The sequence below is a fragment of the Mustelus asterias genome, chromosome 25, assembly GCF_964213995.1.
Source record: "Mustelus asterias chromosome 25, sMusAst1.hap1.1, whole genome shotgun sequence".
Taxonomy (NCBI): domain Eukaryota; kingdom Metazoa; phylum Chordata; class Chondrichthyes; order Carcharhiniformes; family Triakidae; genus Mustelus; species Mustelus asterias.
This window is the reverse complement of record NC_135825.1, coordinates 6,519,698-6,546,687: the sequence shown is the minus strand read 5'-3', so window position 1 is coordinate 6,546,687 and position 26,990 is coordinate 6,519,698. Positions and strand designations below refer to the sequence as shown.

Here is a 26,990-nt window from a genome sequence, read left to right as displayed (position 1 = left end):
AAATTCTAGTTCTTCCCTTGACTCTAATTGGGAGTTAGTGGTGAGGAATTGATTTAAAATTATTACTGAGGAGATATTCATTGTTGGACAGATGTAGGAGCATAGTATTTAGTCACAGAGTGGTTAAGACACAAATCACTGCATTTTTAATGGCAAATGTTCAAAACAGAGGAAAATACACTTAACTATGGAGATTGCCAAGGCAAACAAATCCTATTACCTCATAGAACCAGAACACTATCATTGCTCGCACAGCCCCCTTCAGTGCTGAGGAAACAACAATCAGCATTTACATACGTGCTGTTAATACACATGAACATATCAGAGCAATTTAAAAGGAGTGAACATTAAGCAGAAAAGGGGGTTGCGAGTGAGAAAGAAGGAGATTGGGCACTGACCAAGGGATTGGTGTTTTGGAAACCTTTGAGGGCGAGGAGAAAGGTAGCAATAGGTAGACAGGCATTACTTTGTGCAGGGGGTGACTTTAGCCATAGATTTGTGAATTATTCTGAAATTATGGAAAGAGGATATATTCGTGGAAGTTTTACCTGCGGTGTTGAAGGTATGGCTAGTAAGTGAGGATGATGCAGAGAGTCTTATTTTTCTTTTGTGGGATGTAGGTGTCACTGTAAAGTGCAGCATTTATTGCCCATTCCTAATTGCCCTCGAGATTGTGGTGGTTAGCCACTTTTTTGCCTCTGCAGTCCACCTGGTTTTGGTATACCCACAGTACTGTAAGGTAAGGTCATGTAGTTTTGGCTATTGGATGGGCAGCTTGATAAGTGCAGCAACAACACAAAGTATAAAGTTGGGCATTAGTAACACACAAGGAATTGTCATGTTTATGAAGGATTTTGCTGATACTTATGATGTAGATAATGATTAGGAGGTTACTAAAGATGAAGCTTTGGGACATACCAGAGGTCACCATGTAGCCACAGGATAATCAACTCTTTGGAGGAGATGCAATCACTGCACTGAGACAGATAGGAGTGGAAACACCAATAAATGGTACACAGCAGTGTATCCAGCATGAAAGAAAATAATTGGAAATGGAATAGTCAAATTGAAGACAGCATAGGCAGTGATGGAGAGTAGCAGGTAGTCACTCAGCATCTCACAGGTTAATCAGCTTAGCTGCTGTAAGACTCAGAAATCGGTGTCCATTTTGTATTCATTAAAAAAGATTAAAAATCATATGTCAGAGAATTCCTTTGGAAAATATTAGAGCAGTTCTATAATCTGTACTTGTAATATCAATGAACTGTACACAGTACATAGGTACAATTCTTTTTCCATGGATTGTTCACACTTTTAAGAGCCATCTCACATTTACATGCAGAGACTGCTTTCAAAAGGAACAATTAGCACTTTTACACTTCAGAAATTGCTCTCATCTTTGCAGAGCAACATCCATTGTACTGCTCTCTGTTCTAAATATCCCTGTCAGGTGTCAGACACCAGATACTGCTGTGCTCCAGTATATAAATATGGAAATAGAACCGTTCAATAAACTAGAAACACAGGGAAGACCAGCTGCCCTTGTTTATTTCGCAACAAGAAAAGTCTCCTAAACAGCGGTTTCATTGACTCTGGCCTTTGACATTTCCAGTTTCCTTAATATGAACTGTTTATACCAAAGTGTCCAGTTGGTGGAGGGTGAACTTCACAATTCCTGTAATGGAAAGTGCACAAGTTTTCAAATTATAGTGACGGCGGTTGTTAGAAACATTTCCAAGACAAGCTGCTCACTGGAACAAAATATATACTTCCCCTCAAGACATTTATTGCCCTATTACTCCAAACGATGTTGCCCACGAGGGTTGGTTAAGAATTGGTATATTAAAAAGGGACTAGAAAATGCAACAATTAATGAGCAAGAGCACAAGTTACTTTCCAGCTTTGATGAGCTGAAGCTCAGCTTGCAAACAATAACATGCTTAATCCCTTCATTTCAGATCATTGTTCCTTTCTCTGCTTTCCTGCCACATTGATCTTTTGTGACCCTGATGCAGCTGTTCCCTACTGAACAGAACAGCTCTTTGTCTACTCTTTGTAAATGTGGAGTTTATCGCTTTTCCAGATTTAATTTCTTCTGCTTCAAGTAAATTTTCATCTAAGTGGCAAGTTAATTAGGCATGTTCAATCAAAATCCTAACAACCTGACATTAAGAAATTTGCTGAAAATAAAAATCTCTCAGCATAAGATTTGAATTAGAACGAGATTTTTCACATCAGCATTTAGAATATCATACCACTTCATACCACTACATTTTAGACCCATAATTTTTAAAACAAGATTAAAATGTATAAATTAACTATAAAGTAGCCACTCAACCATTAAATTTATATTAGCACAATCATTTAGTTGTAAAGTTACATAGCAATAATTCACTCAATGACATTAACCACTGGATTTTAGATACAAAATTTCCTCATTAGTTAATTTCAAGACATGAAACAACGAGCACATTTTTGTTTTAAAAAGCAGCTTTGTTCTGAGCGAAGGGTCTTTTTGGCACAGGGAAGGAAATGAGGAAATCCAACTTTGTCATAGTTGGAGCTTGGAGATCTTCCAATGTGTGGGTACTTCTAGATGCAGGAGTGCATGAGATGATGCATCACGGGGAAATGGATAAAGAAATGTGTGTTGTACATTATGTACAAGCTCACTCAGAAATGCTTTTCAACAACTATCTGTGCCTTAACTGAGGTGGACTCTTAATTCTCAAAATACCAAAGGTTTGATAGAGTTCCACAGATTTCACACATCTGTAAATTACGTATTCAGTTTAAATATAGTTTTAACATACATCCGTCTGGACCACTAAATTGGGGAGTGCCTTAAAATGTCTTATGTCTTTATGCAAAGTGCAAATTCCACCCCACAGATTCATCCTGAAAAACCACTGCTGAGAAAATTTTAAAGTTTATTTATTAGTGTCACAAGTAGGCTTATATTAACACTGCAAAGACGTTACTGTGAAAACCCTTAGTTTTTTTGATTTGATTAATTATTGTCACATGTATTAGTATACAGTGAAAAGTACTATTTCTTGCACGCCATACAGACAAAGCATATCGTTCATAGAGAAGGAAAGAAGAGAGTGCAGAATGTAGTGTTACAGTCATTGCTAGGGTGTAAAGATCGATCAACTTAATGCAAGGTAGGTCCATTCAAAAGTCTTAACAGCAGCAGGGAAGAAGCTGTTCTTGAGTTAGTTGGTACGTGATCTCAGACTTTTGTATCTTTTTCCCAATGGAAAAGGTGGAAGGGAGAATGTCCAGGATGCGTGGGGTCCTTAATTATGCTGGCTGCTTTGCCGAGGCAGCAGGAAGTGTAGACAGAGTCAATGGATGGGAGGCTGGTTTGCGTGACGGATTGGGCTACATTCACAACCTTTTGTAGTTTCCTGCAGTCTCGGGCAGAGCAGGAGCCATACCAAGCTGTGATACAACCAGAAAGAATGCTTTCCATGGTGCATCTGTAAAAGTTGGTGAGAGTTGCACACTCCGGTGCCTGTTCGGGTACACTGTGGGAGAATTTAGCATGGCCAATGCACCTAACCAGTACATCTTTTGGACTGTGGGAAGAAACCCACATAGACATGGGGATAACGTGCAGACTCCACATAGACAGTGATCCAAGCCAGAAATCAAACCCGGGTCCCCGGCGCTGTAAGGCCATGATGTGGAGATGCCGGCGTTGGACTGGGGTAAGCACAGTAAGAAGTCTCAGAACACCAGATTAAAGTCCAACAGGTTTATTTGGCAGCACATGCTTTCGGAGCGCTGCTCCTTCATCAGGTGAGTGAGGACTTGTGTTCACAAACAGGGCATATACAGACACAAACTCAATTTACAAGATAATGGTTGGAATGCGAGTCTTTACAGGTAATCAAGTCTTAAAGGTACAGACAATGTGAGTGGAGAGAGAGCCCTCTCTCCACTCATCTGTATATGCCCTGTTTGAGAACACGAGTCCTCACTCACCTGATGAAGGAGCAGCGCTGCAAAAGCTTGTGCTGCCAAATAAACCTATTGGACTTTAACCTGGCGTTCTGAGACTTCTTACTGTGCTGTGGGGCAACAGTGCTAATCACTATGCCACAAAATAAAGCTAGATAGATGGTTAAGGGGTTAGTCTTTAAAAAATGGATCATAATTCAAATGTATATTCATGAACCGGAGAGCCTCAAGATAGAAAGTGTGGCTCCATATCAGGCAAAGGAAGGCATGGATGTGTAAGAGCAGCTTGATTTGCAGACTCTCAAATATGGTCACTTTCCTGTGCATCAGACACCCAGATGAGTAAATAGAAGCCACAATGACATCACTGTCACGCCCCATCACATCTGGATGTTGAAATACCATTCATTAACTACTGACGAAAAGGGAAAGCAGACAAAAGAATTTATATCAGTCTAGTTTTGGCTTGGCAGTTTGAGAAAACAATCAGTTGTAATGTCCTAGAATTAGCTGAATCGGGGAATCCGGCAGCGGCACAGAAGTTTGATCACATTCTTCACCACTCAGCTACAACTGTGTCTTTTTGCGTCACAAGTTGATAAATAGTGCAACGAGGCCATCGGTGCATCTAGGATCTTGGTGTACGTCAGAAGTAATAGTCCCTTAACCACTAGAAGTAATAGTCCTTTAACCACTAGAAGTAATAGTCCCTTAACCACTAGAAGTAATAGTCCCTTAACCAATGGAATTTAATGATAAAGCAAACAAGCTACAGAAAAGTAACGAGAAGAAATTAAGAGTTAAGCAGTTACAGAAAAAGAAATAAGAAAAACAGTGCAAGATGGACAGAAGGGAAAAGAAAGTGTTAAAATTTCTCATTTAAAAATAAAGGGAGGGGTGAGGCCAAGGAGGTAGTTTGACTAGGAGTCAATGGGCGGGCCCCTCAATAGGTCCTTACCAGAGGTAAGGGTGTGGGTGGGATGAGAAATAATTCAGGTGATTCATTAAGAAGTCTCACAACACCAGGTTAAAGTCCAACAGATTTATTTGGTATCATGAGCTTTCAGAGCACTACTCCTTCATCAGGTGAGTGGAGAGTGGGGTTCACATACGCCCTGTTTGTGAACCCAACTCTCCGCTCATCTGATGAAGAAGCAGCGCTCCAAAAGCTCGTGATACCAAATAAATCTGTTGGACTTTAACCTGGTGTTGTGAGATTTCTTACTGTGCCCACCCCAGTCCAAGTGAAAAGTATCTCCACAGCAGGTGACAAGTTAGCAACAGTCCCACACAGCTGGGTGACGGTGTAGAGGGGTTGGAGGTTAACCACGTCAAAGATCTCAGATGGATCAAGAATGAGGGGGCATAGTTTATCTTTGCCACAATCGCCAGGATGTCATCTGTGATTTTGATAAGACAAAAAAGATTGAGAATATTAGCTGAAAGAGGTATTGAAAGTCACTATTGGAGAGCCGAAATGTGAGGAGCTAGGCAATTATTATCACAGAAAGACTGGCAGTATAGGTTAATTCAAACCTCTAGCACTGTCACGCTTAGCTACATCTCCATGAACAGCATTCAACTATATAATTAGTACCCACTGATTAAACAGAAGTATTATGACAAAAAAATAGTTCAAGTGCACTGAATAAAACAAAAAGGATGTTAATCATAACTTTTTGACTTCAAAAATTGCTACAGATGGTTAGTCTTTCAAAAATTGATTTTACTTCAAATGTATATTCATGATCTTGTTCTAGCAGCAGTGTGATCCACAGACAGCTATTATATAGTATGACAGCAAAGCACAACTTGTAATAACTCAATAAATAAGTGCATGTGAATAAATATATGCAGAACAGATCTCGAGGATGTATATTCACGACAACAAAAAACTAATAAAAGAACTGCATCTCAGTATAATTCAGAGTATTAGCCAACCATCAAGTACAATTATAAATCACATCAGCAATGTAAGAATTTAAAAGAAGGAATCATCAAAATGGGCAGCACAGTGGTACAGCTGCCTCACAGCGGCATGGACCTGGGTTCAATTCCTGGCTTTGGTGACTGTCTGTGCGGAGTCTGCACATTCTCCTTGTATCTGCGTGGGTTTCCTCCGGGTGCTCCAGTTTCCTCCCGCAGTCTGAAAGACGTGCTGGTTAGGTGCATTGGCCATGCTAAATTCTCCCTCAATGTGCCCGAACAGGCGCCAGAGTGTGGCGATCATGGAATTTTCACAGTAAATCAATTGCAGTGTTACTATAAGTCTACTTGTGACTAATAAACAAACTTTTAACTTTTAATAATTTGCTCTCAACAAAACGAGAATGTATCCACTTTCTGTCTCTAATTAAACATTTTCTAAAGAAACTGCAACACCAGGGCATTACAATGTCATTTCACCAAACTCCAATTTTCATTAAAGTAGGAAATTTGCCCTTAAATAGTAACATAACAAAATGAAACTTCTTTTAAAATATTTAACAAAAAGGTATTTTCCCACTCTCAAAAATATACTCTCAACAAACAACTATGCTAGATCTAAAAGGATACAACCTTTACTTCTGCACTCAAAAAGAACTCAAATTTATATATCATCTTTCATGCTCTTGGGATGATCAAAGCACATTACTTTTAATTAATTACCTTTGAAGTACAAGGAAATAAGAACGTGTATTTATATACTATCTTTCGTGACCTCAGAACTTCTCACAACAGAGTAACAACAATTCAATACGCTCGAGGTTTGCTGTAATGCAGGAGATGCTGCAGCCATTTTGCGCACAGCAAGCTCCCACAAGCAACAACGCAAGAATGGCTAACCTTCTGCTCTTTAGTGATTTGGTTGAGGGGTAAATATCAACCCAGGACATTGGGAAGGACTTCTTTAAAATAGCGCCCATGGGATCTTCTACATTTAGCCACGATGGCAGATGGTGCAACGGTTTATAGTCTCACCCAGTACCACAGTTTAACATCTTGTCCAATAGATCGTAACTCCAACGGTGCTGCACCGTCTCAGTACTGCCACTGAAAACACCAGTCTGGATGACAGGCTCAAGTCTTTTTTTTATTCATTTGTGGGACATTGGCGTCGCTGGCTGGCCAGCATTTATTGCCCAACCCTAGTTGTCCTTGAGAAACATAGAAGAAAAGAGCAGGAGGCCATTTGGCCCTTCGAGCCTGCTCCGCCATTCATCACGATCATGGCCGATTGTCCAACTCAATAGCCTAATCCTGCTTTCTCCCCATAACCCGTGACCCCATTTGCCCCGAGTGCTACACCTAGCTGTCTCTTGAATACATTCAATATTTTGGCATCAACTACTTCCTGTGGTAATGAATTTCACAGGCTCACCACTCTTTGGATGAAGAAATGACTCCTCATCTCCGTCCTAAATGTTCTACCCCGAATCCTCAGACTGTGACCCCTGGTTCTGGACTCCCCTACCATCGGGAACACCCTCCCTGCGTCTACCCTGTCTAGTCCTGAAGATGGTGGTGAGCTGCTTTCTTGAAATGCTGCAGCGTTGACTCACAATGCCGTTAGACCCAGCGACTGCGAAGGAACGACGATATATTTCCAAGTCAGGATGATGAGTGGCTTGGTGGGGAACTTGCAGGTGGTGGTGTTTCCATGTTAATACATGGAAACACTCTTGTCCTTCTATCCGGCTCTCACCAATTTTTACAGATGCACCATACAAAACATCCTTTCTGGTTGTATCACAGCTTGGTATGGCTCCTGCTCTGCCCAAGACCGCAAGGAACTACAAACGGTCGTGAATGAAGCCCAGTCCATCACGCAAACCAGCCTCTCAGCCATTGACTCTGTCTACACTTCCCGCTGCCTCAGAAAAGCAGCCAACATAATCAAAGACTCCCACACACCCCAGACATACTCTCTTCCATCTTCTTCCACCAAGAAAAAGACACAAAAGTCTGAGAACATGTACCAACTGACTCAAGAACAGCTTCTTCCCTGCTGCTTTTGATTGGGCTTATCTCGCATGAAGTTGATCTTTCTCTACACCCTAGCTATGACTGTAACCCTACATTCTGCACCCTCTCCTTTCCTTCACTATGAACGGTATGCTTTGTCTGTATAGCGCGCAAGAAACAATACTTTTCATTGTATACATGTGACAATAACAAATCAAAGTGAAAATCAAATCAAGTTAGGGAGGGATTTCCAGGATTTTGACCCAGGGACTACAAAGGAAAAGCGACATAGTTCCAAGTCGGGACGGTGAGTGGCTTGGAGAGGAACTTGCAGGTGATGGCATCCCATGTATCTGTTGCCTTTGTCCTTCTAGATGGAAGTCATTGTGATGCGTCACTGTTTAGATGTTGGTTGGACGGGACAACCAATTTGCCCACAGCAAGGTCCCACAACAGGCAATGAGATGAATACCTAGTTAGCTCATCTGCCTTGACAGGGGGGGGGGGGGGAGAGAGACGGGGGGGGGGGGGGGGGAGAGAGACGGGGGGGGGGGGGGGGGAGAGACGGGGGGGGGGGGGAGAGACGGGGGGGGGGACGGGGTGAGGGGGGAGAGACGGGGGGGGGAGAGACGGGGGGGACGGGGGGGGACGGGGGGGGGCAGGGGGAGAGCAAACCTCACCGCCTTTCGGGATGGAGTTTGTTGCGGTCATTCGGCTTTGCTTTGTGTCCTGCAATGTGCTGGGACTTGGGGGGGGGGGGGGGGGGCTTTACAAGTCAAAAGCTGCAGTTTCAGTATGGTTGGGTGCTTTAAAACACTTTCAAAAAGTGTAGATTCCCTCCATGGTGCAACTGCACCAAACTCAACTTAAATAGAAGGGGAGGGGAGTAGGAAATCAAGAGAAGATTTGAGCAGGAATGTTTGATTGTTTAAAGACTCAGTCCTCAAAATATCTCAACTTGACAGTCTCTTTCAGCACAAAGACAATTATGACTTGGATCCTTCCAATTGTGGAAGTTGAAGCAAAAACCCACAGGATTTTGAAAACTGGAGATTTTAGCAGAAAGAAGGACATTTCAATGTAATTCACAATGTTTTTTTTAAAAAAGAGTCTCTGAAGCCAATCTCTCCATCCCTGGCTGCACATTATTGGGGATAAGAACACTCAAACTCATTTCAGCTTCACTTTCCGAATGAAAAATGGCCAGGAAAAGAAAAATTTAAAAAACCCCTGGAAGAAATTAATATAAAATTGAGCGAGAAAAAAAATCTTGAGGAAAAAATCTTTTACCTCAGGAATAAAAATCCATTAAATTCATCAAACATTTGCCACAACATTGAAGGGGGGTGTGTAGGATAAGGATAAAAACTTACATTTAATGATTTTTCGCCTTCCTTTCCTCTCCGAAGCCGGCTGGAAAATCTCAGATTTTTTTTCTCTCTCTCACTTTTTTTTCGCGCCCGCCTCTTTCGGCCCCGCGACGTCATCGCCCGTGATTGACAGCGGCCCCGTCCAATGGTGGCCCGGGTTGCCGGCGGCCCTCAGCCAATCGGCGGGCGGTCCGGAGGGTGGGGCGGGGCTGGCGACTTCTCCCACCTTCGTTCCTCCTCCCTCCACTCGCGAGGTTGTCAGTCAGGGGCCGCGCGTGCGCCGCGGCGCGGGGAGGGCGGGGCAGGGCGGGGCTGGCGGCCGCTGGGAGGAATTGACACCTTTGTCCCCGCCCCCCCTCCCTCCCTTTCATCAGGCTGTCAGTCAGGGACGGCGCTTGCGCAAACGACATGGAGGGCGTGGTCATAGCTGGCGATCGGTGGGCGGGGCTGGCGCCTGGCCCCCGCCCTCTCCCTCCCGCTGGCGGTCAGTCAGATGCCGCGCGTGCGCAGGTACGGGGTAGGCGGGGCCTCCACGTTCCTTTTGTCTCCCTGTCCCGCGCGCGCTCGGGTCTTCACGTCACCACCGGTGGGCGGGGCAGCCCTTATTCAATGACGTCAGCTTTGAACCTGACTATCAAACTTTGGACCTGAGTGTATCCAACTCTGGGAGCACAGGTGAGGCAGTTCTTTCTCTCTCTATTTAATATATGTCTCTTTATAAATAAATAATTTGGACACTTGTAACCTTAAGTAATTTTTTGCAATGTTAATTATTTGCTTATAATTTCATTGATTTCCACCAGAAGTTGTATAAAAAGCATCTTTATGCACAATATGCTATAACAACAATGTGCATGTAGTTTATTAAATTTATTGTGCATACAATTTGGTGGTTGTATGAAATGCACAAATCTCTTTTAATTTTTTTCATGCAATTTCCTAGACTGTTTCTTAAGGGAGTTCCTCAGGAAATGAAGAAATTTGGATGGTGCTATTTTAAAAGTGCGTTTTTTTTCCCAAAAGGAGTCACTTCAAAGACCAGCAGCAAGTTGGGACGATAGAGGCGGTTTAGAATATCAGTGGCAGAGGGTAAGGGTGTTTGTAATGGATTTTCCTAATGACCAGTGGTACAGCAGCAGACGACAAGCGTGATTCTAAACTTGCTGTTTACTTTCTCATTGAATGCCTCTCATTTAATTTGAAAGGAAAGGTGTAAACAGCACAGGTAAAGATGACCCAGACTTTTTAAGCTGAATGACCTAGGAATGAAAGTTTTGAGATATTGTACTGTGAAGAAATACGGGTGAAATAAAAAGGAATTAATACAGGAATGTTAGGTTAAAATTAATTTTTAGGTGAACTCACAGTAAAATATATTTTAACAGGAGTCCAAACTAGCTTGCACAACAACTTGGTAATTCCCTTCACAACAATGTGAATTCACCAATGAAAGATACGACTTTAAAAAAGTGGTATTGTATGGTTCTTGCTGTTACACTTGCAAGCACGATGCTACCGCTGATAATTAAACAGAAACCAGATAAAAGAATGCTCAGCCTCAAGTTATATTATCTTTGTGAACTGTGACTAGGCAAAATTGACCAACATGATCATTAGTGAACTCTGGTTTTTGGGAATAAATTCAAAATAACATTTCTTGGAAATTGAATAAGAACCCTCCATTATAATAGATGGTCCTTTTACCAAGTATGGGTTATTAATTAGAGGTAGTCTATTATTGATCCAATGAAGTCTATAAAATTATGAGAGACATAGACAGGGCGGATAGTCAGAGGCTTTTTTCCAGGGTGGAAGTGTCAATTACAAGGGGACACTGGTTCAAGGTGAGAGGGGGAAAGTTTAAGGGAGATGTGTGGGGGAAGTTTTAGGTGTTAAACAGTTGACAGTTAAAAATTAAATAAAATGTAAACCAAGGGGTCGAGGTGGGGTAGAGCTATTCATCTGGACTCGAAACGTCAGCTCTTTTCTCTCCTCACAGATGCTGCCAGACCTGCTGAGATTTTCCAGCGTTTTCTCTTTTGGTTTCAGATTCCAGCAATTTGCTTTTATCCTGTTCCCTCGTGATGGGGCAATGATTCCTGAGGAGTTCTATAATTTCTGGGAAAATTACAATCTTGTTGCAGATTAATCCATCAGGAATACGCTAACAATCTTGCCTGGCTTTGTTCCTTCAGCTGAGGTTTGGGTTGGACTTGGAAAAATCCAGCCACGTGTCGTTGAGTCTGAATCACTCCTGCTGAAGTTGAGGGGAATTAATCGGGCGGCACACTGAATTGTGAAAGCAAGCTTCAGGTAAATAATCTACACTGTACTGCATTAAAGGCGCTATGCAAATTATCAGCAAGTTTAAATATTTTATATGCCAAACATTTTTTTAAAAATTCATTCATGGGACATGGGCGTCGCTGGCTGGCCAGCATTTATTGCCCATCCCTAGTTGCCCTTGAGAAGGTGGTGGTGAGCTGCCTTCTTGAAACACTGCAGTCCATGTGCTGTGAGTTGACCCACAATGCCGTGAGGGAGGGAATTCCAGGACTTTTACCCAGCAACTGCGAAGGAACGGCGATATGTTTCCAAGTCAGGATGGTGAGTGGCTTGGAGGGAAACTTGCAAAAATATTCATTGATATTTTGCCAAATATAAGTAGGGGCAACCCACCCAAGTGGGCTAATCTGGATTTAAAAAGCTATCTTGCTACTTGTTATACTACATCATGATCTCCAGGGATTGGGGTTATTGGATATCACAGAGCAGGCATTAATCCTGCCCCTGCCACACTCTTAGCCTGCTTCTGCTCGGGACTTTGCAAAGGAGAGCGAGGCTGGTCGGTGAGGGCCTGTCATGTGCAACTATTCAAGTGAGCTACGACTGGTAGGATTCGGTGTCTTCCAGCGCCATGTTAGCAGAAAGTTACTTAAAAGTAGATGATTCATTGGTAGAATTGAGCATTGAGGGATCATGTTTCGATGCCTATGAAATAGTCTTTACAGCGAATTCTGACCTCTTGCGCATCCTGCATTTTAATCGTTCCGTCGTTGGTGATTGTGTCTTCAATTATCAAGACCCCAACTCCTAGAATTCCTTCTCTCTGCCTCCCCAGCTCTCCAACTTGCTCTCCTTTAAGACACTCCTTAAAACCTACCTCTTTGACCAACCTTTGATCACCTGTCCCAATAGCTCCTGTGGTTTGTTTCCAGACACACCTATGAAGTGCCTCAGGACATTTTATTATCATAGAATCTCTACAGTGCAGAAGAGGCCATTTGACTCATCGAGTCTGCACTGACTCTCTGACAGTATTGTAACCAGGCCTGCCCTAACCTGCCCTATCCCCGTAACCCCACACATTTATCATGGAGCTAATAACCTAACCTACACTTCCCTGGACATTAAGGGTGAATTTAGCATGGCCAGTCAACCTAACCCGCACATCTTTGCACTGTGGGAGGAAACCGGAGCACCCAGAGGAAACCCACGGAGACACGGGGAGAACGTGCAAACAGATAGTGACCCACGGTCAGAATTGAACCCGGGTCCCTGGCGCTGTGAGGCGGCAGTGCTAACCACTGTGCCACCATATATTTCTATGTCACAGGTGTTGGATAAATGCAGGGGTTTTTTTTAAATTCTTTCTCCTGTAAAGAGTTCTGTTTTTTTTTAATAACCCTTTGATGCATGAGAGATTTATGAGACATTTAATGCATGCAGTAAAAAAAATTCTCCTGGGAGAAATCCTATAAAACGCTTTACGTTCCTCATCACCGGGGTGACCTTTGAGTTATTGGGTCACCTTCACCCGTAAGAACACACAAACAGGATTTGATGACCTCCCTGCGATGTATTGCTTATTTATCCCGCAAGACAGCAAGCTTGTAAATTGACCCTATTAATAGGAGTGTGTAAATCCCAAAGGCAGCATTCTACTGTTTTCCACAGTGCACACTGTTATAGATGAAGATGTATTGCCACTTAAACGGGCAGGCTGAGTTTCTGGAAAAGAAGTGTTGTGACATCTGCTTTGCAAACTCCACTGCTATTCTGCCACGCAACAGAAGTAAAACATCTTTCAAGACCTCCTGAAGCAAAGGACTTGTATTTATATAGCGCCTGCCACAACCCAAGATCCTCAGCTAGATAATCAATATCTTTTCCCAAAGGTAGGAGAGTCTAAAACTAGAGGGCATAAGTTTTAAGGGGAGAGATACAAAGGGTCCAGAAGGGCAATTTTTTCACAGAGATGGTGAGTGTCTGGAACAAGCTGCCAGAGGTAGTAGTGGAGGCGGGTACAATGTTGTCTTTTAAAAAGCATTTAGACAGTAAGATGGGTTTTGAGGGATATGGGCCGAACGCGGGCAATTGGGACTAGCTTCAGAGTTTTAAAAAAAGGAGCGGCATGGACAAGTTGGGTCGCAGGCCCTGTTCCATGCTGTAAACCTCTATGACTCCCCAAAGTCTTTGCTACCAATTTTGGACTGTAGTTACAGTTGTAATGTAACGAAACATGGGTGGCCATCTTGTGCACTGCAAGCTCCCACAAACATTTTGCCCATCGAGTCTGCACCAACTCTCTGACAGAGTATCTCCTGAGATAATGACGGATAATCCTGAATTGGTGACATTGGTTGAGTGATAAATCTTGGCCAGGACACCAAGGACAATTCCCCTACTAATCTGGGAATAACGCTAAATGATCTGATATGTCCAGCTGAGAGGGAAGACAGTTTAATATCTCATCCAAGTGCGTCGGCACCTCTGATAATGCAGCACTCCCTCAGTACTACACCAGGGAGTGTCAGCAACAATTATATACTCCAGTCTCAAGCCTTGCATTAAGTTGATCTTTCTCTACACCCAAGCTATGACTGTAGCACTACATTCTGCACCCTCTCCTTTCCTTCTCTCTGAACGGTATGTTTTGTCTGTATAGCATGTAAGAAACAATACTTTTCTCTGTATGTTAATACATGTGACAAGAATAAATCAAGTCTTTGGAGTAGGGTTTGAACTCATGACCTTGGACTTGCAGGTGAGAGTGTTACTCCCACTCGGGTGTGTGGGGATGTGGACACAGCACCTCCAAAAAGATCAATAAGCAAGTGATCAGCCCGGTGGACAGTAGGCAGGACAGGCAGCTAATTTAGAAGCAAAATACTGCGGCTGCTGGAATCTGAGACAAAATCCGAGAACGCTCCAAAGACCCAGCAGGTCTGGCAGTGGCTGCCGGGTGAGAAAAAGTTAATGATTCAATTCCAACTGATTCTTCTTCAGATGTAAAGAGAGAGAAATATGTGTTGGGTTATGTATTGTATGAGAGGGGGGTCGAACAGAGTAGAGCTGGGAGAGATTGCGACAAAGATGCAGCAAAACTGAGGAATAAGTGACAGATGGCCCAGTGGGGGAGGGGAGATTTTTGCACAGGAGCAAAAAACATTTGGGATATAAAAGAAGGTTAAGACGGAAGGGAAAGGCCACTGTCTAAATTTGCTGAATTCATTGTGTCCCAAGGGCCAGATTGATTCCAGGGATGAAGGGGTTGACGTTTGAGGAAAGATTAAACAGTTTGGGCTTGTACTCGCTGGAGTTTGGAAGGATGAGAGGGGATCTGATCGAGGTATACAAAATTCTAAAAGTGATTGATTAAGTAAATGTAGACCAAATGTTTCCTCTTGTGGGGCAATCTGGAACAAGAGGTCACAGGGTATAGGCTGAGAGGCGATAGATTTAAAACTGAGATGAGGAGGAACTACTTCTCGCAGAGGGTGGTGATTTGTGGAACTCTCTGCCCCATCGCGCAGTGGAGTCTGAATCATTGAATGGTTTCAAGAAGGAGATAGATATATTTCTAATTTAAAAAAAAAAGAATTTGGGGGGGTGGATTTGAGACCAGGGAGAGATCAGCCATGATCTGATTGAATGGCAGAGCAGGCTCAAGGTTGAATTTGCTTCCTTCTGCTTCTTCTTCCTATGTAACATGAAACTGGAACTAGGGGACATGGCCTCAAAATAAGGGGGAGCAGATCTAGGACTGAGTTGAGGAGGAACTTCTTCACCCAAAGGGTTGTGAACCTGTGGAATTCCCTCCCTGCCCAGTGAAGCAGTTGAGGCTACCTCATTGAATGTTTTTTAAGGCGAGGATAGATACATTTTTGAACAGTGAAGGAATTGAGGGTTATGGTGAGCGGGCTGGGGAAGTGGAGCTGAGTCCACGAAAAGGTCAGCCATGATCTTATTGAATGGTGGAGCAGGTTCGAGGGGCCAGATGGCCTACTCCTGCTCCCAGTTCTTATGTAGCTTCTCCCGGCACCTGACACAGACTGGCTGAGCTGAAACACGCGGTGTTTCGCGATCCACAGCTGCCCCCAGATCTGCGGAGTATGCCCAGCGTTTTCTGTTTTTATTTCAGTTTTCCTTTCCCTGATGGACGTTAGAAATAGAGGCAAGAGTGCTTGCAGCCTACCTGTGTGCTGTTACCCTTTGCACTTTAAACCTCGAGTTTGGAGAAAGAGAGAAATTATATCTAGGCGCTGAGTCCACAAATGAAGCATGGGGAACCATCGCCCTCTACTGGAGAAGTTCAGCACACCGCCATGTGTATTGAAATCAGAAAAGCTACTGCACAGAAACAGGAATCATAAAATAGAATCCCTACAGTGCAGAAGGAGGCCATTCGGCCCATCGAGTCTGCACCACCCAGGCCCTATCCCCTTAACCCCATGTATTTACCCCAGCTAGTCCCCCTGACACTAAGGGGCAGTTTAGCATGGCCAATGCAACTAACTCGTACATCTTTGGAGAGTGGGAGGAAACCGGAGCACCCGGAGGAAACCCACGCAGACACGAATGGACAGAATAAGGCTGGAGAAAGCTGGTGTGCATCCTTAGGAATAAACGAACTGCATTTATAGTCTTATCGCAACTCGGGTTGAATTAATTCAAAGTTTGTGTCATCCTCCATCCCTGGCAGTCTCCCCCTTGATGTGGAGATGCCGGCGTTGGCCTGGGGTGAACACAGTAAGAGTTTTAACAACACCAGGTTAAAGTCCAACAGGTTTATTTGGTAGCACCATTAGTCTCCCCCTTCCCCATTGCCCCGCGATCAGTGGCAGTATTTAGCTGCCTTGCTGCTTGTCCCTTTATTCCATTTTTCTTTCTGACAACTGCACGAAAGTTCACCAATTCTGCCCCAAGCTTCAGAAATGCTGAAGAATGTAAAATTTAAGCACTATGTCGCTTGGGGCATGAGGTAGAGTTGTATATGAGTGGCACGGTGGTCAGCACTGCTGCCTCACAGCGCCAGGGACCCGGGTTCAATTCCCGGCTTGGGTCACCATCTGTGTGGAGTTTGCATGTTCTCCCCGTGTCCGTGTGGGTTTCCTCCGGTTTCCCTCCCACTCTGCCTGAAAGACGCGCTGGTTAGCGTGCGTTGGCCGTGCTAAATTCTCCCTCAGCGTTACCCGAACAGGTGCCGGAGTGTGGCGACTAGGGGATTTTCACAGTAACTTCATTGCAGTATTAATGTAAGCCTACTTGTGACAACCAGAAATAAACTTTACGTTTTAGTTTGTGATTTCAGCAGCACTGGTTAATTAACCCTCTCAACAACTCAGCTTTCAGTACGGTAAAATAAATATACGGGGTGGATTCAGCAAATCTGAAACCACAATAAAAGCTGCTGGAAAAACTCAGCAGGTCTGGCAGCGTCTGTGGAGCGAGCAGCAGAATTAACACTTTGAGCTGCAAATGACTCTTCAGAATGTTTTTAATTGCAGGTTCCAGGCGGGTGTCTCTTTCTCCAAGTTATTTACATTTGCTGAACTCTAGGTGGACTGAGGAACTGTTCCTTCTTCTGACTGGGCGTGACTTAAATGAAAAATGTTTAACTTGTTTGTGCCTCTTTGGTAAACCTTTTGGAATGATTATTTCCCCTGCACCCCCCATACCCCCACTCCCTGTTTAGCCAAATTTAATGGGCGTCTATTCTTTTCCAGTTAAAATTTCGCCAAGATGAAATCCGCCTCTGTCGAAGTTACCACCGTCAACAAGAGTAAGGTTCAGTCTCTCACCGCTCCCAGGTGGGTACAGTCTGGCTTCGAGGCAGAGCGGCCTCAATGGGTTGAAAGGCCCCACTCGAGTCACTGGTTTCATTAGTTTTTCTGCAATGTCTGGGGTGTGTTTGTTTTCTGGCCACCTCAACACTGACCCCCTTTTAGTCCCCATTTTGTCCAACAGATTGGGTTGGGCGAAGGGGGGGACATCCTGACGAGAATGTTTGTTTCAGCATCTATTGTCTCACCTTTTCACCACCCCTTCCACCCCGTTTCCTCCTTTCACTCACTATTCCCTTTTTCCTTATTCCCCTCCCACCCTCCATTTTTCACTTGCCTCTCCTCCCTCATTTTCCTCATGACTCTCCCCACCCCCGCTTTTCTATGTTGTGCCCTCCCTCCTTATCCCCTTTTACCCTCTCGACTCCTTACCTCATTAAAGTTTATTTATTTATAAATAAAGTTTATTTATTAAAGTGTCACATGTGGGCTTACATTAACACTGCAATGAAATTACTGTGAAAATCCCCTAGTCACCACACTCCGACGCCTGCTCAGATACACAGGGAGAACTTTGCATGGCCAATGCACCTAACCTGCACATAAGAACATAAGAACGAGGAGTAGGCCATCTGGCCCCTTGAGCCTGCTCCGCCATTCAATAAGATCATGGCTGATCTTTTTATGGACTCAGCTCCACTTACCCGCCCGCTCACCATAACCCTTAATTCCTTTACTGTTCAAAAATTGATCTATCCTTGCCTTAAAAATATTCAATGAGGTAGCCTCAACTGCTTCACTGGGCAGGGAATTCCACAGATTCACAACCCTTTGGGTGAAGAAGTTCATCCTCAACTCAGACCTAAATCTGCTTCCCCTGATTTTGAGGCCATGCCCCCTAGTTCTAGTTTCACCCGCCAGTAGAAACAACTTCCCTGCTTCTATCTTATCTATTCCCTTCATAATCTAATATGTTTCTATAAGATCTCCCCTCATTTTTCTAAATTCCAATGAGTGTAACCCCAGTCTACTCAGTCTCTCCTCACAAGCCAACCCTCTCCACTCTGGAATCAACCTAGTGAATCTCCTCTGCATCCCCTCCAGTGCCAGTATATCCTTTCTCAAGTAAGGAGACCAGAACAGTACACAGTACTCCAGGTGTGGCCTCACCAGCACCTTATACAGCTGCAACATAATCTCACTGTTTTTAAACTCCATCCCTCTAACGATGAAGGACAAAATTCCATTTGCCTTCTTAATTACCTGCTGCACCTGCAAATCAACTCCTTGAGATTCCTGCACAAGGACACCCAGGTCCCTCTGCACAGCAGCGTGCTGCAATTTTTTACCATTTAAATAATAGCCCATTTTACTGTTATTCCTACCAAAATGGATGACCTCACATTTACCAACATTATACTCCATCTGCCAGACCCTCGCCCACTCACTTTAGACTGTGGGAGGAAACCCACACAGACAGAGGGAGAATGTGCAAATTCCACATAGACCCAAGCCGGGAATCGAATCTGGGTCCCTGGCGCTGTGAGGCAACAGTGCTAATCACTATGCCACCATTCCGCCCCCCCCCCTTGTGCTAATGTCCATTGTAGACCCTGACCGCTGTCTCATATTGGGTGAGTGGTGTCTTGGTTCAACTCCCCTCAGAATTTACAAACTCTGTTTTTTTAAAATTTGATTTATTATTGTCACATGTATTAACATAGTGAAAAGTATTGTTTCTTGTGCGCTATACAGACAAAGCATACCGTTCATAGAGAAGGAAAGGAGAGCGTGCAGAATGTAGTGTTACAGTCATAGCTAGGGTGTAGAGAAAGATCAACTCAATGCAAGGTAGGTCCATTCAAAAGTCTGACAGCAGCAGGGAAGAAGCTGTTCTTGAGTCGGTTGGTACGTGACCTCAGACTTTTGTATTTTTTTCCCGACAGAAGAAGGTGGAAGAGAGAATGTCCGGGGTGCGTGGGTCCTTAATTATGCTGGCTGCTTTGCCGAGGCAACGGGAAGTGTAGACCGAGTCAGTGGATGGGAGGGTGATTTGCGTGATGGATTGGGCTACATTCACGACCTTTTGTAGTTTCTTGCGGTCTTGGACAGAGCAGGAGCCATACCAAGCTGTGATACAACTAAAAATGTGGTGCATCTGTAAAAGTTGGTGAGAGTCGTAGCTGATATGCCAAATTTCCTTAGTCTTCTGAGAAAGTAGAGGTGTTGGTGGGCTTTCTTAACTATAGTGTCGACATGGGGGGACCAGGACAGGTTGTTAGTGATCTGGACACCTAAAAACTTGAAGCTCCCGACCCTTTCTACTTCATCCCTATTGATGTAGACAGGGGCATGTTCTCCTTTATGCTTCCTGAAATCGATGACTATCTCCTTTGTTTTGTTGACATTTGAGGGAGAGATTATTGTCATCGCACCAGTTCACCAGATTCTCTATCTCTTTCCTGTACTCTGACTCATCATTGTTTGAGATCCGACCCACTATGGTGGTGTCGTCAGCAAACTTGAAAATCAAGTTGGAGGGGAATTTGGCCGCACAGCCATAGGTGTATAAGGAGTATAGTAGGGGGCTGAGAACACAGCACCGGTGTTGAGGATGATCGTGGAGGAGGTGTTGTTGCCTATCCTTACTGATTGTGGTCGGAGAGTTAGGAAGTTCAGGATCCAGTCACAGAGGGAGGAACCGAGGCTCAGGCCACAGAGCTTGGAGATGAGTTTTGTGGGAATAATGCTGTTGAAGGCTGAGCTTTAATCAATAAATATGAGTCTGACAAAGGTGTCCTTGTTATCTAGGTGTTCCAGGGTTCAGTACAGGGCAGGGCTGTCTTGCAGTTAATCATAAATGATGTATTTGTCATTCAGGAAGGATGGGCAAAAGGAGGAGGAGATCAGTACATTAGTAAAAATGAAGCTTCAACCGAAGGGATCAGGATGGAGAATCAGTTTCGGTGGAGCTAAGAAACAGCAAGGGGGAGCAAATATTGGTGGGAGTTGTTTACAGGCCATTGAGCAGTGGTGGTAATGTAGGGCACAGTATTAAATAGGATGTTAGATGTATATGTAATCTGGGTAATACAGTAATGATGGACAATTTCAATTTACACTCAGACTGGGTAAACTTATTCAGCACTAATGCTATGCGGTATGAGTTCCTGGAGTGTGCGCGAGATGGGTTTCTGGAGCAATACATTGAAGAACCAACTAAGGATTGGACAATTTAAAATTTAGTATGTTGATGAGAAAGGGGTAAGTGGTTGGCACTGCTGCCTCACAGCGCCAGGGACACAGGTTTGATTCCAGCCTAGGGTGACTGCTTGGCGTTTGCACGTTCTCCCCATGTCTGCGTGGGTTTCCTCCGGGTGCTCCGGTTTCCTCCCACAGTCCAAAGATGTGTGGCTTAGGTTAATTGGCCATGATAAATTTCCCTTTAAGTGGCAGGGAGATTAGCAGGGTAAATAGGTGGGCTTACGGGGTCATGACCTGGGTGGGATTGTTGTCAGTGCAAGTTTGATGGGCCGAATGGCCTCCTGTATTGTAAGAATTCTATAATTAATAAACTTGCTATAAATGGGTGCGTGACCATAATATGAGAGAATTTCATAATAAACTTGAATGTAATGTAGTTCATTCTGAAATTGGTGTCTTATGAAGCTGTGAGGGGCCAGTCGGCTATGATGGATTGGGGAAAATACACAAAAAGATTTGATGGTAGACAGGCAATGGTTAGTAATGAAAGAGATACCATGATCTGCAACAGATATACGTTCCACTAAAACACAAACACCCAAAGTGAAAGGTAAATCAACCATGGTTAACAGAATAAAGATTGTGTTCGATCAGAGGAAGTTTACCAGGATGCCAGAAAAAGTGGTAAGACTGGGGATTGGGAGTGATTCAGAACCCAGCAAAGGAGGACTAAGAAACTGATTGCAAAAGGGAAAAGAGAACATGAGCGCAACTTAGTGAGGAACATAAAGACAGACAACTCTTCACATACAGGCTAGCTAGGGCATAATGTGGGCCCATCACAGGTGGGGACAGGATAATTTATAGTGGGGAACAGAGAAATGGTAGAGAAACTAAACAGTTACTTTGCGTCTATCTTCATGGAAGAAGATACAGAAAATCTCCCAGGAATACTAGGTGATCAAGAGACTTGTGAAACTGAGGAACTTAAAAGAAATTAATATTTAGTAAAGAGGTAGTACTCAAAACTTAACTGGGTCAAAGGTTGATAGATCCCTTGGACCAAATGAGAGTCATCCCGGAGTGTTGACTGAGACGGCTAGAGAGATAGTGGATGCATGGTGGTTATCCTTCAAAATTCTACAGATTCTGGAAAAGTTCCTGCAGGCTGGAAAGTAGCAAATGTAACCCCACTGTTTAAGAAGGGAGGGGAGAGAGAGAACTAAGAACTATAGACCTACTAGTCTGATGCCAGTGGTAGAGAAAATGTTAGAATCTGTTTTAAAGGAAGTGATAACTGGAGGCTGAGAAAGTCATGGTAACATGAAGCAGAGCCAACGTAGATTTATAAAAGAGAAGTCATGTTTGACAAACCTGTTGGAGGATGTTACTTGTAGCATTGATAAAGGGGAGCCAGTGGATGTGGTGTATTTGGATTTTCAGGTTTTTTTGAGAAGGAACCACTTGGGGTTAGTAACTAAAATTGGGGGAAATATACTAGTCTGGATTGAGGATTGGTTAACACACAAAGCAGAGTAAGGTTGAATGGTTCATTTTCGGGAGGGCAGGCTATTATTAGTGGAGTGTTGCACTGCTATGGCCACAGTTGCTCAGGAGCTACGTAAATGATTTGGATATGGGGACCAGTTGCAATATTTCCAAATTTGTCAGTGACACAAAGCGAGGTGGGAAAGTTTGTTGTGAGGAGGATGCAAGGAGGCTTCAAGTGGATTTGGACAGACTTAAGTGAATGACCAAGAACGTAACGGATGGAATATAATGTGAATAAGTGTGAAGTTATCCACTCTGGTAGAAAAAACTGAGCCTGTATTCTCTACAGTTTCGAAGAAGGCGATGTGATCTCATTGAAACTTTACAGGGTGTGACAGGGTAGATGCTCACAGAATGTTTCCCCTGTCTGGAGAGTCTAGAACCAGGGGACACAGTCTCAGAATACGAGGTAGACTATGTGAGACTGAGATGAGGAGGAATTTCTTCTCTCGGTTTTGTGAATCTTTTGGAATTCTCTACGCTAGGGGTTGTGAGCATGTCCAGGACACACATCAGTAGCTTTTTGGATACGAATAGCATCAAGATTTATGGGGATAGCACGGGAATGTGGCATTGAGGGAGATCATAGAATCCTACAGTGCAGAACGAGGCCACTTGGCCCATCAAGTCTATACTGACAACAGTCCCACCCAGGCCCTATCCCTGTAACTCCATGAATTTACCCCACTAATCTCCTGACGCTAAGGGACAATTTAACATGGTCAACCAACCTAACCTGCATATCTTTGGACTGTGGGAGGAAACTGAAGCATCTGGAGGAAACCCACGCAGACATGGGGAGAACGTACAGACTCAGAACGTTCTGAATTGCCCCCCCCCTTTAGTGGACTAACAGTTTTCATTAATTACTATTCATTTCCCAGGGTGTTTCTTGATGGTAATTCTACGGCCCGGAAGCCGGAAGCTGTTCTCCCGAATGCTGAAGGTGTGAGCTTGTACAACACCAACCCCGGCGAGATTATGTGCGTCGGAGTCCTGAGCTACCAGCTGGGGTCCTGTTATTTTGGGGTGATGTTCGAGAACCCTGTGGCAGTTGGCGAGCTGTGTCAGATGCTTGGCTTGTACGTGACGGCGGATCCCGCGGAGAGGGATGAATTTTATGCCATCATCAAAAGCAGGGACCCATCTGCGGTTCTCCAACGCTTGGCGCTTTTTGGACCAGATCAGGAGCAAGGCATCTCGGTCAACCTCGGCAATGTGACAATCTCGGCAACAATGACCCAAGGCACCGACTGCCGTGTTCGTGTTACCGTCGATGATGCTGCTGCTTAATGTGATCTTCAAGCACTGCTTTTCCACCAGCTTCCTTTCTGTATTGGTGGAAAAGTTCCACCAAAGTCCAAATGCTTGCTGCTTTTATAATTTCTCATTGTTTTAAATGTCCAATCTCATGGTGCATTGGCAACTCGCAACATGTCCTTTTTCCCCATCACCCCGGTACTTACCGACTGCTCCAAGGTATCTTATGGAGTTAGCCTAGACCCTAACTTTTGCGTTTGATTTTGGCATCGGGGAGCACAAGGTGTTTCACTCCAGGTATGATGCAATTTTAAAGTTTATTTATTATTGTCACAAGCAGGCTTACATTAACACTGCAATGAAGTTACTGTGAAAATCCCCTAGTCGCCACACTCCGGCGCCTGTTCGGGTACACTGAGGGAGAATTTAGCATGGCCAATGCACCTAACCAGCACGCCTTTCAGACTGTGGGAGGAAACCCATGCAGACATGGGGAGAATGTGCAGACTGTGCACAGACAGTGACCCGAGGTCGGGAATTGAACCCGGGTTCCTGGCGCTGAGACAGCAGTGCTGACCCACTGTGCCACCGTGCTGCCCAACTGACCCACTCGGAAGCTTTTATAAAACGAACTTTATTTAAGAACACAGTTAGAATCTAACAAAAAGAATGAGCATATATTTTATCAATTAGAATACTTAAACATGACAAAGTATGATTCTTAACAGCTAGCTATCTCTGTTGTTCCAAGTAGCAGCATTCCCCATGGACATGAATCCCTTCTTTAGAACCATTTGGCATAGAAACCAAAGATACTTAGGGGGTCCTAGATTTCCAGCCTTTTGGAGAGTGACAGGGGAGACCTGTCTTCTAATTCTCATGCTGCACCTTCCAGAGAGAGCCCCACCCCCAAAGATTAGAATCCCAGAGGAGGAAAAGGCTTATTTCTTGGTAGAATCCTGCCTGAGTTAGTTTGCACAGTGTTTAGCACCATTTTACTCTTTGATTTATTGTAATTATCTCTCTGCCTTAAATTATCAGTTCTTTATGTCATCCCTTCACTTGTTATACAGCCTGTTGACACTTAACACATACTGATTATACTCAACTGCTTGCACTTATCTGTAAAGACTTGTTATTCAGCCAGCCTACACTGCACTACACTGTCAGTACTTATCCTTTGACACTCTTGATTACCTGTTAGTGACGGGCTAGCGTCACTCCGCCTATATATTCAGTGCCTGCGCGCCTCGTTCCACTTCACCTGACGATGGAGCAATGCTCCAAAAGTTTGTGATTTCAAATAAACCTGTTGGACTTTAACCTGGTGTTGTGTGACCTCTCATCTTGCCCACCCCAGTCCAACACCGGCATCTCCACATCATGAACACTTGTCCATCGAAGCAATGGGAGAGTCCATCATCTAAGGAAGGGCCTGCCTGCTTGAGAGGGAATGCAACAAAAGTTTACTAGACCGATTCCTGGGATTGGGGGGATTGATGAGCAGACATGGTGTAGACCAGCTTTATATTGTGAGGAGTTTGGGAACAAAGAACACCACAGGAACAGCCCCTTCGGCCCTCCAAGCCTGCACTGACACATGACACCTTCCTAAACTAAAGACCTTTTGCCTCTACGCAGTCCATATCTCTCTATTCCCTCTCTATTCATATATCTGTCAAGATGACTCTTAAATGTTGCTATTATATCTGCTTCTACCACCTCCTCTGGCAGTGCATTCCAGGCACGTACCACTCTCTGTGTAAAAAAAAAACTTGCGCCTCACATCTCCTTTAAACTTCCCCATTTTACCTTAAACCTGTGTTCCCGAGTAACTGACATTTCCACCCTGGGAAAAGGACTCTGACTATCCATTCTACCCCTGCCTCTCATCATTTTGTACACTTCTATCAGGTCACCTCTCAGCCTCCGACTTTCAAAAGAAAACGAACCAAGTTTGTCCAATATCTCAGTACGGAGTAGGGGATATATCCAAGGGTTCGCCCACTGAGTCTATATGGGTAGAACTGAGAAATAAGAAGGGGGAGATCACTATAATGGGATTGTATTACAGGCCCCCCAAATAGTGGGAAATTGAGGAGCAAATATGTAAGGAGATTACAGAAAGCTCCAAGAAAAATAGGGTGGTAAAAGTAGGGGACTTTAACTTTCCCAACATTGACTGGGGCAGCCATTGGATGGAAAGAAAAGTTTGCTGTTTTGCCGATTTCAGTGAGTGGGGAGTATTTACTGAATTGGGTTTGATATTCCGTGCTTTTTAAATCCTTCCCTCTCTCTCGATTAACGTGGAGTTGCATTTCTATGGGCTGGCAGTTCTACAACTGGTGATCCTCTGTCCTCCACTCTGCACTTCTCCCACATTTGGTTTCGCTGCTACCTCATCCACTGACGTAGGATGCCTCTGCGAATATTTTCTGTGCAATTACCATGGGTGTGCACCAAAGCTTTGTCCTTTTCCCCACTGCCTCATCTATACCCTCCCCCTTCAGCAGAAACACCTGTATAGCTTTCAACTGTAGAAGCAGTGGGGGATACATGTACCCCCTTGTTTTTTGACAGTAAAATAAATTTACAGCATAATAATCAGCACTGCACATTTACCACATCTGTCTCCATTTCTTATTTTGCACTGATAATGGTATGGTGATTAATCATTTCACATGGGGCAAAAGATGGGAAGGCATGACTATTAACATCCTGGAGGTTACCATTGACCAGTAACAGAACTGAACTAGCCTTATAATTACGGTGGCTACTTGCGCAGGTCAGAGGCTGGGAATTCTGCAGCGAGAAACTCTCCACCTGACTCCCCAAAGCCTATCCACCATCTACAAAGCACAAGTCAGGAGTGTGATGGGATACTCCCCACTTGCCTGGATGGGTGCAGCTCCAACAACACTCAAGAAGCTCGACACCATCCAGGACAAAGTAGCCCAGGATGATTGGTACCCCATTCACCGCCTTAAATCTTCACTCCCCATACCACCAATACCCAGTGGCGGCAGTATGTACCATCTACAAGATGTACTCAGCAACTCGTCACGCTCCTTTGACGGCACCTTCCAAGCGCACAACCTCTACCACCTCAGGACAAGGACAGCGGGCACCTGGGAATACCACCGCCTGCAAGTTCCCCTCTGAGTCTCTGATCTGGAACCCCATATCACTGTCCCTTCAATCCCTTCGCTGTCGCTGGGTCAAAACGCTGGAACTCCCTCCCTAACAGCATCGAGGAAATACCTCCACCACATGGGAGTGCATGAGGTTCAAGAAGGCAGCTCGCCACCACCTTCTCAAGGGCTAATTAGGGATGGGAATTAAGTGCTGGTCTAACCAGCGATGCCCACATCCCGTGAAAGAATAAATAATTTTTCACAAGCACCTGAAACTGAATTCAGGGTTAATTCCAATTGCTCTGTGCTCTGATTCGGACCTTCTGCTGCAGTATGTTTCTCAAGAGTTTCTGGGGGTTTTTGCACATAATAAAAATGTAGAGGCAGATTTAGCCAGGGAATTGGAACATTACATTTGTCATAGCATCTGTGACAAGAGGCCACATTGGTCTGTTAGCTTAATGGGAGCTAGTTGAATAATAAATGTTTTG

At 44.2% G+C, this 26,990-nt stretch overlaps 2 protein-coding genes across 5 annotated transcripts in view; one reads left to right on the top strand and one right to left on the bottom strand.

Moving 5' to 3' along the window:
• The window catches only part of cttnbp2nlb (CTTNBP2 N-terminal like b), a 77,340-nt gene extending 67,934 nt beyond the window's left edge, over positions 1-9,406 (bottom strand). The window contains exon 1 of the mRNA XM_078242037.1: positions 9,288-9,406. The gene's annotated coding sequence lies outside the window, so the exon portion shown is untranslated. The remainder of the gene's footprint in view (positions 1-9,287) is intronic.
• Positions 9,407-9,874: 468 nt separating this feature from the next.
• Positions 9,875-25,986, top strand: LOC144511767 (uncharacterized). 4 transcript variants are annotated; one of them, XM_078242033.1, is made up of 5 exons: positions 9,875-9,959; positions 10,308-10,373; positions 11,480-11,597; positions 17,294-17,377; positions 22,990-25,986. In XM_078242033.1, exons 4-5 carry the CDS (start codon positions 17,310-17,312, stop codon positions 23,396-23,398), a joined length of 477 nt encoding a protein of 158 aa, XP_078098159.1. In that variant the 5' UTR covers positions 9,875-9,959; positions 10,308-10,373; positions 11,480-11,597; positions 17,294-17,309; the 3' UTR covers positions 23,399-25,986. The 4 variants fall into 4 exon arrangements, with proteins under 4 accessions (XP_078098159.1, XP_078098161.1, XP_078098160.1 ...); XM_078242035.1 differs by lacking the exon at positions 11,480-11,597; XM_078242034.1 differs by lacking the exon at positions 9,875-9,959 and having other exon boundaries at positions 10,371-10,509.
• Positions 25,987-26,990: the final 1,004 nt, after the last annotated feature.